The following is a 15,732-nucleotide window of genomic DNA, read 5'->3' as shown; positions in this document are numbered from 1 at the left end:
TTAAGGTATAAGAATAGGAAAATTCATAAATGTTAATTTTAGTGTTTCATTGTACTTTTGATTTTTTTTTTTTTAGTCCTGATGATGGATTTTTATCATCAGACTAAGACATTAATTAGTTTTTAATGTAGACAAAGATTAAATCCTAGATCCCTAATTCAACCATCAAAGACTTTATCAATTGAGTCAACTAAAACCTACCTCTCATTATGATATTTGAATGCATAATTTTTTCCAAATAAAATTACCTTCAAATTTATCACATGACCAAATTTAATGTAAAAAGCTTGCCATGTGACATATTCCCCCTAGTCCCAAATTTTATAGGTTACTATAAATTGAAATATGTGACCACCACACTCACCATAAAAGGCAAAAAAAAAAAAAAAAAAAAATTTTTTTAATTTATTTATTTTTCACTCCAAACCAAACAATCCTTTTCCTACTTCCCACCGCTTCATATAACTTCCCCCTTTCTCTTCTCATCAATAGTAGAAACTAGAAAAATAAAAAAAATAAAAAAAAAGAAAAAAAAAGAGAGAAAAATTTATAAAAACCAAACAAACTTTTACAGAAGCACCTCTCTCTCTCTCTTTAACTGATCTTCCGCAATCATTTACACCTTCTCTCTCTCTCTGATTCTCTCCGGCTTAAGACCCTGTTTGGATCAGAGACCAAGAACGCCAACAACCCAACAAACACCATGGTTGAAACAAGGCGTAGCTCCTCTGCTTCCAAACGTGGCCTCTCATCTCCTCCTCCACCTAACCCAAAACGATCCAAGGTACAATCTTTTTTGAATTTTTTTTTTTGGGTAAAATTTTTTGACTTTGTGCATGTGGGTCTGATGAAAGATTTCTAATCTGGGTTTTGTGCAAGTTTGGATTTTGTTACGTGCATGCGTTTTTTGGTCAAGATTTGCATCTGGGTTTGGGATTTTTAAGGTTTTTGTTTTTGAATTTAATTTTTGGTGGGGAAATATTTTATTCTTTTGAAAATTTTTAGGCTTCTGAGGCGTCCTCTTCGACCAACGATGTTCGGAGCTCTCCCCCGGTTGAGAACTCGGGTCCGGGTAAGGAATCCGGGTCTGGACCTCAAGACTTGGAGCTGCAATCCCCTGATCCGTTGAGCACTGGTTCTCCTAAGCCCGTTGACGCATGCGATTCAGATAAATGTGTGGATTTCGGCGGGGATGGCGAGGTCTTGGTGTCTCCGCTGTCTCTAGGTGAATAAATTTTCAAGCTTTTGGCTTTTGCATGTGGTTTTGGAATCTGGGTTTTTGTTGAATTTTGATTTTGATTTTTTTTTGTTTTTGTTTTTGTTTTTGGGGTTTTGGGTTTGATTGTGCCTTTTTTCTAATTTCAGGTGGAGCTGCTGTGGATGCAGAGAAATCTAAAGCGGCCGGGCCGGAGGCTCTTCGGGCAAAGAAGCGCCTTACCAAGCTGACAAAATCCAGCCAGAAAGTCGCTTGGGGAAAGCTTCTTTCCCAGTGTTCTCAGGTGGGTTTTATGTTTAATTCGGTTCTGAAATCTTGGTGTTGTGATTAGAATTAGATTGTTGCTATGTTTAGTTGTTTGGAAGAGAAAAAGAGTTGCCTTTTTATGTTTTTGTGCTTGTTTGACACTTAAGCATTGCTAATTATGATAAACAATTTGGTTTGTTTGTATTGTCATTCGTTTTCTAGGCAGTTGAGCAAAGAGTTCTGTTTTGGTTGAATTGTTTATCTGTGGCTTGTTAATTCTTTTATTGGGAGCTTCGTGAACATTGACTCCCTTATTGGGCTTGCATGTGTTAAAATTTAAATCGGTTAGGTCTGCCTACTATCCATGAGTAGCTTTTTGGGTTCTTAAGGTTGATTTGTCAGTGCAAGTTTATTGGATTGATGGAGGGAAAAGAGGGCATTGATCAAGTACCTCCATTTGGAATTTGATATATTTATGTTCCTTATCAGGGGAGTGTATTTTGGGGCTTGTAAGTATCAGATGAACAGAAGATTATAATTCTGTGAAAGTGTATTTGTTCTTATGTGATGTTTGATCTATGTCATTTTTTTTCTTTTGGCATTTAATAGTTTATTACTACATCTTGTTTTTTGATAGATTTATATACTACTAGTTATTAAATTTTGATGGATGGAAGAGATGGGGGGAAGAGGTGGGTTGGCTTGGTATATTCTTGAAGGTGGAGTGGATGCAATGTCGCTAGCTTAGAAGAGTGAGTAATGGAAAGTGTCTTGGAAAAACAACTTACTTTACTTGAGTTTGGACCTACTCTTTTCTCATAATTAGAGTGTTTGGCTGATGCAGGTTGAGGATTCCTGTGTTTGCTTGAGACTTGATTTTGAGCCACGTTTCAGCCTGAAGAATTTGTGGGAAAGTTGCTTGAAGCTTGTCATAAGAGGCTTTAGGTGTTTTGTAGTGAGACCTTAACATGCCAATAAATAAAGAAACCTGTCTCCGCACCTGTGGTTGTTTGTTTGTTTTTAAATCAATTATTATTATCAATTGTGATTCCTTACTATTGGTTTTTATTTTATATATTTTTCTAAGAAAGTTTGTGATAAGTTTCTTTTTAATATTTCCATCTTGAATCACTTCTTATCTTTTGTTGATTTCCCCCCTTAAATCTACTAAAATTAGTATATTTTTTACTGATCCTTCCCTATTCCTCTCCCCCAATCCAAACACAGGACTAGGGTCTTGGCTGAGTATATTAGGGATTGTTGATGAAACATGGATTCTGTTCATCTGCCTCTTCTAGGAACAGAGTTAGAGTCCTTACCTTGGTCTGCTAATCTGTTTTTTGTTCCTCATGTTTTTCCAGAATCCTCACCTGTCAATGTATGGTACTACTTTCTCTGTTGGTCAAGGCCGTCAATGCAATTTATGGCTTAAAGATCCATCCATTAGCAATACATTGTGTAAATTGAGGCACATAGAGGTATAGCTCTCTGCAGTATCCTTTTGCAACTAAAAAAGAGACATTTTCAATATGTAAATAACATGGTGCAATGACATTGCTTATTATTCATTCTCAGGTGGCTTGTGATTGTACTGACATTTTTCTTTTGGTGTTTATTTTAATTCTGGATAGCGTGAAGGTTCATCTGTTACATTACTGGAAATCACAGGGGGTAAAGGTGCTGTCCAAGTAAATGGGAAGTACTATAGAAAAAATTCTAGTGTAATTCTAAGCGGAGGCGATGAGGTGGTCTTCACTTCTTCTGGAAAGCATGCTTATGTATCCTTTTTTACTCTTTATTTCTTTAGTATAGCCAATTCAGTATTTTGAAGGGTGGCTGGTGGCCTTTTATTTTTAAATACCTCATCATTCAAAAGGAAAACAAATCCTCATGTCTTTTTGTTGCAGCTGTTTTATACTTTTTACTGTGATTGTAATATTTTTACTTCCCCTTGTGGATGTTCTATAAATATATTCCTTGACATGAAGTCAGATCTTTCAGCAACTCACCAATGATAATTTAACTGCTCCTGGCATACCTTCTGTGAGCATATTAGAAGCTCAGAGTGCTCCAATAAAGGGGATACATATTGAGGCAAGATCTGGGGACCCATCAGCTGTTGCTGGAGCATCAATATTAGCATCTTTGTCTAATATGCCAAAAGACTTGACCATACTTCAGGCACCCGGTAAAACTAGTGAGGATGTGGACCAGAATACTGAAATGTCCATTCTACCTTCTGGCTGTGGAGGGTCAGATGATCATACTCCAGACATTGACATGAAGGATAGTGCCGATAATGATCTTGCTGGTGTTTCTTCAAGAGAGAAAACCGTTGTTCCTTCTCCTGATGCTGCCAATGACCACCCCAATCTTGGTAGCCTTGGATTGGATCATCTGTGGCTTGTTAATTCTTTTATTGGGAGCTTCGTGAACATTGACTCCCTTATTGGGCTTGCATGTGTTAAAATTTAAATCGGTTAGGTCTGCCTACTATCCATGAGTAGCTTTTTGGGTTCTTAAGGTTGATTTGTCAGTGCAAGTTTATTGGATTGATGGAGGGAAAAGAGGGCATTGATCAAGTACCTCCATTTGGAATTTGATATATTTATGTTCCTTATCAGGGGAGTGTATTTTGGGGCTTGTAAGTATCAGATGAACAGAAGATTATAATTCTGTGAAAGTGTATTTGTTCTTATGTGATGTTTGATCTATGTCATTTTTTTTCTTTTGGCATTTAATAGTTTATTACTACATCTTGTTTTTTGATAGATTTATATACTACTAGTTATTAAATTTTGATGGATGGAAGAGATGGGGGGAAGAGGTGGGTTGGCTTGGTATATTCTTGAAGGTGGAGTGGATGCAATGTCGCTAGCTTAGAAGAGTGAGTAATGGAAAGTGTCTTGGAAAAACAACTTACTTTACTTGAGTTTGGACCTACTCTTTTCTCATAATTAGAGTGTTTGGCTGATGCAGGTTGAGGATTCCTGTGTTTGCTTGAGACTTGATTTTGAGCCACGTTTCAGCCTGAAGAATTTGTGGGAAAGTTGCTTGAAGCTTGTCATAAGAGGCTTTAGGTGTTTTGTAGTGAGACCTTAACATGCCAATAAAAAAAGAAACCTGTCTCCGCACCTGTGGTTGTTTGTTTGTTTTTAAATCAATTATTATTATCAATTGTGATTCCTTACTATTGGTTTTTATTTTATATATTTTTCTAAGAAAGTTTGTGATAAGTTTCTTTTTAATATTTCCATCTTGAATCACTTCTTATCTTTTGTTGATTTCCCCCCTTAAATCTACTAAAATTAGTATATTTTTTACTGATCCTTCCCTATTCCTCTCCCCCAATCCAAACACAGGACTAGGGTCTTGGCTGAGTATATTAGGGATTGTTGATGAAACATGGATTCTGTTCATCTGCCTCTTCTAGGAACAGAGTTAGAGTCCTTACCTTGGTCTGCTAATCTGTTTTTTGTTCCTCATGTTTTTCCAGAATCCTCACCTGTCAATGTATGGTACTACTTTCTCTGTTGGTCAAGGCCGTCAATGCAATTTATGGCTTAAAGATCCATCCATTAGCAATACATTGTGTAAATTGAGGCACATAGAGGTATAGCTCTCTGCAGTATCCTTTTGCAACTAAAAAAGAGACATTTTCAATATGTAAATAACATGGTGCAATGACATTGCTTATTATTCATTCTCAGGTGGCTTGTGATTGTACTGACATTTTTCTTTTGGTGTTTATTTTAATTCTGGATAGCGTGAAGGTTCATCTGTTACATTACTGGAAATCACAGGGGGTAAAGGTGCTGTCCAAGTAAATGGGAAGTACTATAGAAAAAATTCTAGTGTAATTCTAAGCGGAGGCGATGAGGTGGTCTTCACTTCTTCTGGAAAGCATGCTTATGTATCCTTTTTTACTCTTTATTTCTTTAGTATAGCCAATTCAGTATTTTGAAGGGTGGCTGGTGGCCTTTTATTTTTAAATACCTCATCATTCAAAAGGAAAACAAATCCTCATGTCTTTTTGTTGCAGCTGTTTTATACTTTTTACTGTGATTGTAATATTTTTACTTCCCCTTGTGGATGTTCTATAAATATATTCCTTGACATGAAGTCAGATCTTTCAGCAACTCACCAATGATAATTTAACTGCTCCTGGCATACCTTCTGTGAGCATATTAGAAGCTCAGAGTGCTCCAATAAAGGGGATACATATTGAGGCAAGATCTGGGGACCCATCAGCTGTTGCTGGAGCATCAATATTAGCATCTTTGTCTAATATGCCAAAAGACTTGACCATACTTCAGGCACCCGGTAAAACTAGTGAGGATGTGGACCAGAATACTGAAATGTCCATTCTACCTTCTGGCTGTGGAGGGTCAGATGATCATACTCCAGACATTGACATGAAGGATAGTGCCGATAATGATCTTGCTGGTGTTTCTTCAAGAGAGAAAACCGTTGTTCCTTCTCCTGATGCTGCCAATGACCACCCCAATCTTGGTAGCCTTGGATTGGATCCTTGTATGGATGCAGACAATGGAAAGGTCCCTGCGTCAAATTATGAATTAAGGCCACTCTTGCGAATGCTTGCTGGTTCATCTTCAGACTTTGACTTAAGTGGCAGTATCACTAAAATGCTTGATGGGCACAGGGAAATTAGAGAACTAAAGGATTTTGATCCTCCAATTTCAGTGTCAACTAGAAGGCAAGCATATAAGGATAGTTTACAACAAGGAATTCTCAATCCCGACAACATTGAAGTCTCTTTTGAAAGTTTCCCATATTACTTAAGGTACAAAAAATTGACTGCATATGCTTTCTTTATACCATGAGTTGCATGTGAACAAAATACACAGGAAGAAAGGGTCTCTTTTTTCTGTATTTGCTTGTTGGATCTAGGCATATACTGTCTGTATAGCTGTACTTGTTACATATTCTGTTGCAAATGAATTCTTTTGACCATGTTTTGGCTTTCCATATTTAGGGAACTACTCAAAAATGCCTTTTATTTATTTTTATAACTCTTTCCCCTTTATTTCCTTGTTGTATCTAGATATATTGTCTTTATGGCTGTACTTCTTACATATTCTGCTGGCTACTGGAAATTTATGCTATTTGTACATTGTGCATTGTTGCAGTGATACAACAAAGGATGTTTTGATTGTTTCAACGTATGTTCATTTGAAGTGTAACAAATTCACAAAGTATGCCTCGGACCTACCTACTGTGTCCCCGCGTATATTATTATCCGGTCCTGCAGGTAGTTCTGCTTTTCTATGTTGACGAGCAATGTATTTTTGTGTGTTTTGCATTTTCCCCTTAATCTCTAATGAGACATAATATTCCAATGGATTTTTTTTAGGTTCAGAGATATATCAGGAAACTTTGGCAAAGGCACTTGCCAAACACTTTGGTGCTAGACTGCTAATTGTTGATTCTCTTCTGTTGCCTGGTGTAAGCTTCTTTGATGTCTGTATCATTTACACTTTCAAAGTAAAAAAATTTATCTACATTGTTTTCTAGGAATTATATTACTGTCCTTTTCACAAACTTCTTCGAATAACAGCTGCTTCCTTATTTTATCAACACAAGCTCTAAGTAACTGCAGAGCCTGCAATTTAGCTGGCATCTTACATTTGTCTTGTGCGCTTGAAAATAATTTTAGGGGCCAACACCCAAAGACTCTGATTCTGTGAAGGAAGCTTCAGCTTCAAGGCCAGAACGAGCATCGGCTTTTGTTAAACGAGCTGCACAGGCTGCTGGCTTACAGCATAAGAAACCGGCTTCTAGTGTTGAGGCTGATATTACAGGTGGATCCGCATTAAGCTCTCAGGCTATGCCAAAGCAGGAGGCATCAACTGCATCATCAAAAAGCGCTACACTCAAAGCAGGTATGCTATTGCTTCCCTAGTTTCTGTAATTATTACATGGATGGTTGATTATCAGTCTTGGTAAAAGTGCGGGTTGCACTTAAGCACCAAGTCCTCCTGAAGACTTGGTGCAAAGCACAAGTGGTGCATGCTTGATTGAAATGAAGCGCACATTTGATTTGTTTTTTTAAAGAAAACAATGTAATCAATTTGAAAATAACTATTAATGGACAAAGATATAATTTTAAGTGATAACTAGAATGTCAAGTAATGATTTCTATGCCTATCAAAAGAAATGCAACAATCTTGTATATAATCATCATCCTCATTAAGTATAGGATCATCATCATTATCATCACAAGATCTGTAACCCTTATCATCTTCCTCATCTACTTCATTAAAATTAGTAGTCTCTCCCTCATGAGGGGTATGTTGTGAATTGGAATTTGAGCCTGTTGCCCTCCCTAATGACCTCATTCTTGATCTCATGTTGAATCTTTCTTCTTCATTGAGTTCTATTATTTTGCTCTACAACACATTGCTATCATTGATTTCTTTGGGTAGTGTATCCCTGGTGTACTCTCCAGGGGTGGGTCCAAAGGGCCTTGCCTTGGTGAGGTTTCTGGTCATAAAAAAAAAAAAGGATGAATCGCGTCACGTACAAAAGGGTATGTTTGTCTTGGCCCAGTATCCTTTTGGTGAGGAGTGTCTTATGGGGTATGGTCCTGAATGGAGTTTTACATCTTCTCAAATTTGTAAAGGGGTGGAGGGTGGGCTTAGGTATATATATCATACCGTAAACTTGACTTTTGTGTGACAAATTAATGTTGTATATCAACAACATTAATATTTGACTGCTACATTTCACATTCAGTTTGCCAAGGCCCTTGTAGCTCTTCAGCACCTCCTGGTTTCCGATAGAGACATCTAGGGTTTATTTCACGTTTGTGTTTTTATTTTTATAATTTAAAAATAAAAAGGTTCTTGTTGCGTACTTTTGCAAATGCTCCGTGCTTTAGAATCAAAAAATGCCGAGCTCTGCGCATAAGTGTGCTTTTACCAGCAATGTTGATTATCCAAGTGCTTGATTAGTATGTTTATGCATGATTTACTCATCATTTATTTATTCACAATGTTCATAATCTCAAGCTGCAATATGTAAAAAATTTACAGGTGATAGAGTAAAATTTGTGGCTACTGTACCTTCTGGAGTGGCACCACTACAAAGTTGTCCTCTAAGGTATTGTTTAACTGTGCCATTATAATAAGATTGCATGCTTAAATTTACCGTTGCTGAATTTATCACGGAATTAGAGTAGGTGGTCTCTAGTTTGAAACCTATCTCTACTATCTTCCATTTTTTTTAAAAGATTAAAAGTCCCCTGTTTGGGCCTCAGTAATTAAGAGGGAGTTGAGCCCACCCGAGGGGTAGTGCTAGAATAATGGCTAAATGATTAAATTCACAAGTTTTTAAACTAAATCATTTGAGGAATTTCCAACACAACCAAGATAGCTCTAATAACCAACTTGTACAGATTGGTTGGGTTGGGTCGTTGGGTTGGAGCCATTTTATTAGGCCTAATTAAAAAAATGGGCTTTAATGAAGTTATTTAAATTCATTATTAAAAATGGGCTTTAATGAAGTTACTCAATTAGGCTTAATATTCCAACTTTGTTAAAACTATCAAAATACTAAAATAAATAAAACTAACAAATTTAAAATAAATATATTTTGTACACTATTATTAGCGTGGGTTGGTTTATTTTGTTGAAAATTTAGCCAACCAAAGGTGAGAGCCTAAGCTGTAAACCCAGACAGGTTTGATCCCCTAACTGTTGCATCTGAGTTGCAATTACCTGATGTGCAAGCTTAAGGGGGGGGGTCCCACATCCCGAGTTTGCTCTGGCCACCATGATTCCAAAGGGCATGTGCTGTGGCAGGTCTCGGTTATCAAAAAAAAAGAAAAAAGAAAAAAAGAAGAAGAAAATTTAGCCAATCAACCCAACCCAAGCTTTTTAAAAAATATACAAGCCCATTTTGAGGCATTGGGTTGGGTCATGTGGTGGGTTGAATGCACACCCTTGGCCTTTACTGACCGCTTAACCTGCTGGGGCAATAAGTTTATTATCACCTGGTATCAAGTATATCTAATTGGAATTAATCTGTTGAATGGATACCATTTATTTGCATGTAAGTATTGACGTAGGAAATTGAGGTTGTGCTTTGTGTGTATAATCATATGCTTTTGAAATGATTTTGTTGGATGGATGCTGCACTGGATTGTGCCCTTTGCTCAATTATCTTTTAGAATTTCTTTACAAAAAAGAAGAAAAAGAAAGAGAGTACCTGTTAGAATTGTCAAAATTTATTTTCTTCCTTTTTCATGTTGAGCAGGGGACCAACAACTGGTTGTCGAGGTAGAGTTCTCCTTGCTTTTGAAGAAAATTGTAATTCAAAAATTGGGGTTAGATTTGATAAATCAATTCCAGATGGCAACAATCTTGGTGGCCTTTGTGAAGATGATCATGGTTTCTTTTGTTCTGGTGATTCCTTTGATGCAATTGTCCTCACTTCCTTTAATTTATATGCCAGATTTTCATTTGTTGTGCTTCTATCATCTTGTTTTACTCACTGATGCTTTACTCTGCAGCCAATAATTTACACCGCTTAGATAGTTTTGGTGGTGATGATATAGAGAAGCTTGCTATTAATGAGCTCTTTGAGGTACTTGACAGTCTCTACTGCTCCAAGAAATTGTTGCTGTTGTCTGGGAACCAATATTGAAATTGTGTCATTTTTGTAGGTTGCATCAAAAGAAAGTAAAACCAGTCCATTAATATTGTTTGTGAAAGACATAGAAAAGGCTATGGCGGCGGGTAGCTCAGAATCATATACGGTCTTAAAGGGTAAGCTTGAAAATTTGCCGGAGAATGTTGTTATAATTGGTTCCCATACCCAGATGGACAATCGTAAGGAGAAGGTAAGTAGTTATTTATTTTTTTCTGTTAGCTTGTTTGAAATTTTATAAAGGCTTTAACCCAAAACTTTTCTAAATTACAAGTTGACCTCAAGATTTCACAAATTTGCAAAATGACCCCTAAAACCTCAAAAATTGCACAAGGGCTCTTGGGGTCACAGAAATGCCTTTTTCTTGTTTTGCCAAAATTAAAAAAGATTTCTTCAAGATTAATAAATTTTCAAATGACATTATTTCCACACTTCACAGGAATTGAACTTTTGCATGAGATCAAATGCTATGGGAGAAGTAATTGCAAAACTGCATTTAGTATGCTATGCTTTGAAGTGAGGTTAGGCTATACTTAATTCCTTACGCAATTTACATTCCTAGTGTATGTTATGCTATCATATACTTCGTAAATATTAAGGTTTACCAATTTACATTCCTAGTGTATGCCATGCTATCATATACTTAGTAAATATTAAGGTTTATTGGGGAGGAAGTGAAAGAAAGAGAAAAAGGAGAGAGGCAGCAGTAAAAGGCATCTCCAACTCTATTATATGGTCAGTTTGTTTGGATGGAGGGGTCATGTCTCTGTATTTTGGGTCTCTTTTGTATCTTCATTTTCCAGTCTTTCTCTTTCCTAACTCACCTATTGTTCTGTGTATTATTATTATTATTATGCTTTGATATGCAAATTTCTTTGTATCTTGATTATTAGAGCTAATCCATGGCTAATTTATAGGCACTTCTAACCGAAAACATACCATTTGCAGTTGAGTTCCATATTAAAGAGTCCTCAGGAAGTGAAAAACTTAGGTAAACTCAATATAGTATCAGCCTCATTTGGTAAAAAGATTTGGTGAACTAACTCAGCTTTCCAAACACCCAAACTTCTATCAATTAAATCACTTACCATAGCTTGATCACCAAGAGTGTTCTAAGGAGAAATTACCTTGAAAGTAGTTGGGGTTGGAAGCCATTTGTTTGACCATATCTGGATTTTATTACCATTCCCTACTCTCCATCTCATCCCTTGTCTTACAATATGCTGAGCTGCCATAATACTCCTTCACCTGTTAAGGAAAAGATTTTGCTTTAAGAACATGCTAGGCAAGGGAAATAGGATTAGATTGAAGTTTCCATCATTGCTTTGCTAAAAAAGTAGATTAAATTCCTTCAAGAGTTTAAAACCCATGCCACCTTGAGATTTCAGAATGCACATTTCTTCCTAACTGTACATACCATCTTCCTTTCCTCTCCTCTCCTCTTTGACCCCACCAAAATTTCTGCACCATGCTAGTTAACTCATTGCAGAGAGTGTGGAATCTTGAAACAACCCATTATGTAAGTCGGTACCACTTCTGCTTGAGCTGCTGCCTTAATGAGAAAAGAAAAAGATATGTACTCGTAACACTTTCACAATAAATCTTAATTGCTAGATTGTTATTGGATGGATAAAAAAAGTAATTTAAGTTGTTGATTTAAATTAGAACTAATAATAATTTATAACCTACAATTTGTTGTGAACATAACACTTCTCGTAATTTACTTTTCCTAATTTAGTGCAGTAGGAGAAATTATACCATACTCATGGTGGATTAGTCTACCATTCCACTAAAAGACTCACAAATTTAAAATAGTCGTGTCATTCCCATATGATTAAAAGCCTTAAACAAAGGAGGTCAAATTTTGTTTAATTTTTTTTCTAATATCATAAAATGACTCAGCAATTTTAAATAGATGGGGAATATTTTAGTGTGAAGTGGTGGACCAATACGCAAAGGTAACATAGTCCACACATGAGGACAGTAGAAGTATATAATTTTTCATAGCAAATCAAAAGGTGTATTAGTAAATCAAAGATTGAGATTAAAAATTTTAAAAATCACTTTTATTTTCAACCCTTGAATAAAAAATATTTTTTTGAGTAAGACTATCAAATTAAATTAGTGCGAATTGTCAAGAATACCGCTAAGTTAATTTGATAGTCTTACAAAAAATAAAAATTTGCATTTTTTTAGGATTTGTTCTCTACACGCAACTCATTTCCCTAACAATGCAAATTTCTACCATCAGTATTTTCCTAACAAATGCAAATGGTTTGGGAAATGTAAATTACATTTCCCTAGCATTTTAGGAAATTATATCCTAAAAATTGTTAGGAAATGCAATTGCATTTCCTTAACAATGCAAATGATTGAGTTGTTTGTAGGGAAATGAATTTGCCCGACTAATTTGTATTTCCCTAACAAGATTTACATTTACATGACTAGATGCGTGTAAAAACTGACTTGAGGGACTCCATAGCCTTGGAGCCTGACCAAGTCAGTTTCTACAACGCAACTTAGTCATGAAAATGCAATTAGATGCAAATTGTTAGGAAATGCAATTGTTAGTTCCCTAACAATGTAATTGCATTTCCTTAATAATTTTAGAGTGGAAATGCAATTGGATGCAAATTGTTAGTAAATGCAATTGTTAGTTCCTTAAATTAGTGTGAATTGTCAAGAATACTGCAAATATAATTTGATAGTTTTACTAAAAAAAGAAAAAAAAGAAATGAAGTTAAAAACGTAATTCAACAAAATTCACAAACTCAAATGACTCCCATTCACCCCTCATCTTGATAAAGACTTCATCAGAAGTATTATCTGTATCATCATTCTCAAACAACTCGTCTCTATAGTTTAGAAATTTTGAAAACACCTTTTTCTTTACTTCCATAGCATTTGTCTACACCCAAAAAATCAGGAAAAAAAAAAAAAAGTAAGAAATTTAAACATTTTTTTTTAAGGTAAGTAAGAATTCATTAAATTTTTTTTACCAAGAAGCGTAAATTGGTTTGATCAAACTTGAATGAACCGATTTCTAAGACATTGGTCGGTCCCATTACTTGGAACCTCTCAATTGTGAGGAGGTCTTCCAAGTGGTAATGCTTAAGAAGCCACCTTAGAGCGATACTTAGGGCTGTACTTTCCCAATATGCGAACGTGTCCCTGCCGTAAGAAAAAAATAACAATCATATCATAATTTTAAACTATAATAATTATAATACCTTCGGTCATAATTCATAACACTTACACAATCATTCTTAGCGTCAATCAAATAGTTGTACTATGATTGATGCTAAAAATGATTGTGTAAGTGTTATGAATTATGACAAAAGGTATTATAATTATTATAGTTTAAGATTATGATATCATTATTATTTTTTTTCTTACGGTAGGGATATTGGAAGACCTCCTCACAATTGAGAGGTTCCAAGTAATGGGACCGACCAATGTCTTAGAAATAGGTTCATTCAAGTTTGATCAAACCAATTTACGCTTCTTGGTAAAAAAATTTAATGAATTCTTACTTACCTTAAAAAAAAATGTTTAAATTTCTGACTTTTTTTTTTTTTCCTGATTTTTTGGGTGTAGACAAATGCTATGGAAGTAAAGAAAAAGGTGTTTTCAAAATTTCTAAACTATAGAGACGAGTTGTTTGAGAATGATGATACAGATGATACTTCTGATGAAGTCTTTATCAAGATGAGGGGTGAATGGGAGTCATTTGAGTTTGTGAAATGAAGTTAAAACCATAATTCAACAAAATTCACAAACTCAAATGAATCCCCATTTACCCTCGTCTTGATAAAGACTTCATCAGAAGTATCATCTGTATCATCATTCTCAAACAACTCGTTTCCATAGTTTAGAAATTTTGAAAATGCTTTTTCGTTACTTCCATAGCATTTGTCTACACCCAAAAAAAAAGTCAGAAATTTAAACATTTTTTTAAGGTAAGTAAGAATTCATTAAATTTTTTTTACCAAGAAGCGTAAATTGGTTTGATCAAACTTGAATGAACCTATTTCTAAGACATTGGTCGGTCCCATTACTTGGAACCTCTCAATTGTGAGGAGGTCTTCCAAGTGGTAATGCTTAAGAAGCCACCTTAGAGCGATACTTAGGGCTGTACTTTCCCAATATGCGAACATATCCCTACCGTAAGAAAAAAAATAATAATGATATCATAATCTTAAACTATAATAATTATAATACCTTTTGTCATAATTCATAACACTTACACAATCATTTTTAGCATCAATCATAGTACAACTATTTGATTGACGCTAAGAATGATTGTGTAAGTGTTATGAATTATGACCGAAGGTATTATAATTATTATAGTTTAAAATTATGATATGATTGTTATTTTTTTCTTACGGCAGGGACACGTTCGCATATTGGGAAAGTACAGCCCTAAGTATCGCTCTAAGGTGGCTTCTTAAGCATTACCACTTGGAAGACCTCCTCAAATTGAGAGGTTCCAAGTAATGGGACCGACCAATGTCTTAGAAATAGGTTCATTCAAGTTTGATCAAATCAATTTACGCTTCTTGGTAAAAAAAATTTAATGAATTCTTACTTACCTTAAAAAAAATGTTTAAATTTCTGACTTTTTTTTTTTTTCTGATTTTTTGGGTGTAGACAAATGCTATGGAAGTAAAGAAAAAGGTGTTTTCAAAATTTCTAAACTATAGAGACGAGTTGTTTGAGAATGATGATACAGATGATACTTCTGATGAAGTCTTTATCAAGATGAGGGGTGAATGGGAGTCATTTGAGTTTGTGAAATGAAGTTAAAACCATAATTCAACAAAATTCACAAACTCAAATGAATCCCCATTTACCCCTCGTCTTGATAAAGACTTCATCAGAAGTATCATCTGTATCATCATTCTCAAACAACTCGTTTCCATAGTTTAGAAATTTTGAAAATCCTTTTTCGTTACTTCCATAGCATTTGTCTACACCTAAAAAAAAAGTCAAAAATTTAAACATTTTTTTAAGGTAAGTAAGAATTCATTAAAAAAAATTTACCAAGAAGCGTAAATTGGTTTGATCAAACTTAAATGAACCTGTTTATAAGACATTGGTCGGTCCCATTACTTGGAACCTCTTTGCTGTGAGGAGGTCTTCCAAGTGGTAATGCTTAAGAGCCACCTTAAAGCGATACTTAGGGCTGTACTTTCCCAATATGCGAACATATCCCTACCGTAAGAAAAAAAAATAATAATGATATCATAATCTTAAACTATAATAATTATAATACCTTTTGTCATAATTCATAACACTTACACAATCATTTTTAGCATCAATCATAGTACAACTATTTGATTGACGCTAAGAATGATTGTGTAAGTGTTATGAATTATGACCGAAGGTATTATAATTATTATAGTTTAAAATTATGATATGATTGTTATTTTTTTCTTACGGCAGGGACACGTTCGCATATTGGGAAAGTACAGCCCTAAGTATCGCTCTAAGGTGGCTTCTTAAGCATTACCACTTGGAAGACCTCCTCACAATTGAGAGGTTCCAAGTAATGGGACCGACCAATGTCTTAGAAATAGGTTCATTCAAGTTTGATCAAA

General features: G+C 35.2%; 2 protein-coding genes across 2 annotated transcripts; both read left to right on the top strand.

The window, feature by feature from the left end:
- The first annotated feature begins 506 nt into the window (after positions 1–506).
- LOC112034527 (uncharacterized) lies at positions 507–3,937 on the top strand. The gene is made up of 6 exons (XM_024067343.2): positions 507–784; positions 1,006–1,225; positions 1,366–1,499; positions 2,824–2,940; positions 3,094–3,240; positions 3,455–3,937. The coding sequence occupies exons 1-6, from the start codon at positions 704–706 to the stop codon at positions 3,935–3,937; spliced, it is 1,182 nt and encodes a 393-aa protein (XP_023923111.2). The 5' UTR covers positions 507–703.
- A 998-nt stretch (positions 3,938–4,935) lies between these two features.
- LOC111992647 (uncharacterized) lies at positions 4,936–12,948 on the top strand. The gene is made up of 11 exons (XM_065778603.1): positions 4,936–5,075; positions 5,229–5,375; positions 5,590–6,266; positions 6,613–6,734; positions 6,837–6,928; positions 7,140–7,365; positions 8,518–8,584; positions 9,740–9,888; positions 9,996–10,069; positions 10,149–10,325; positions 10,572–12,948. The coding sequence occupies exons 1-11, from the start codon at positions 4,947–4,949 to the stop codon at positions 10,650–10,652; spliced, it is 1,941 nt and encodes a 646-aa protein (XP_065634675.1). The 5' UTR covers positions 4,936–4,946; the 3' UTR covers positions 10,653–12,948.
- Positions 12,949–15,732: the final 2,784 nt, after the last annotated feature.

This window comes from Quercus suber, unplaced genomic scaffold (genome assembly GCF_002906115.3).
Source record: "Quercus suber isolate HL8 unplaced genomic scaffold, Cork oak 2.0 scaffold_11, whole genome shotgun sequence".
Lineage (NCBI taxonomy): Eukaryota > Viridiplantae > Streptophyta > Magnoliopsida > Fagales > Fagaceae > Quercus > Quercus suber.
Note: the sequence above shows the minus strand (reverse complement) of the source record. Positions and strands in the feature narration are given on the sequence as shown.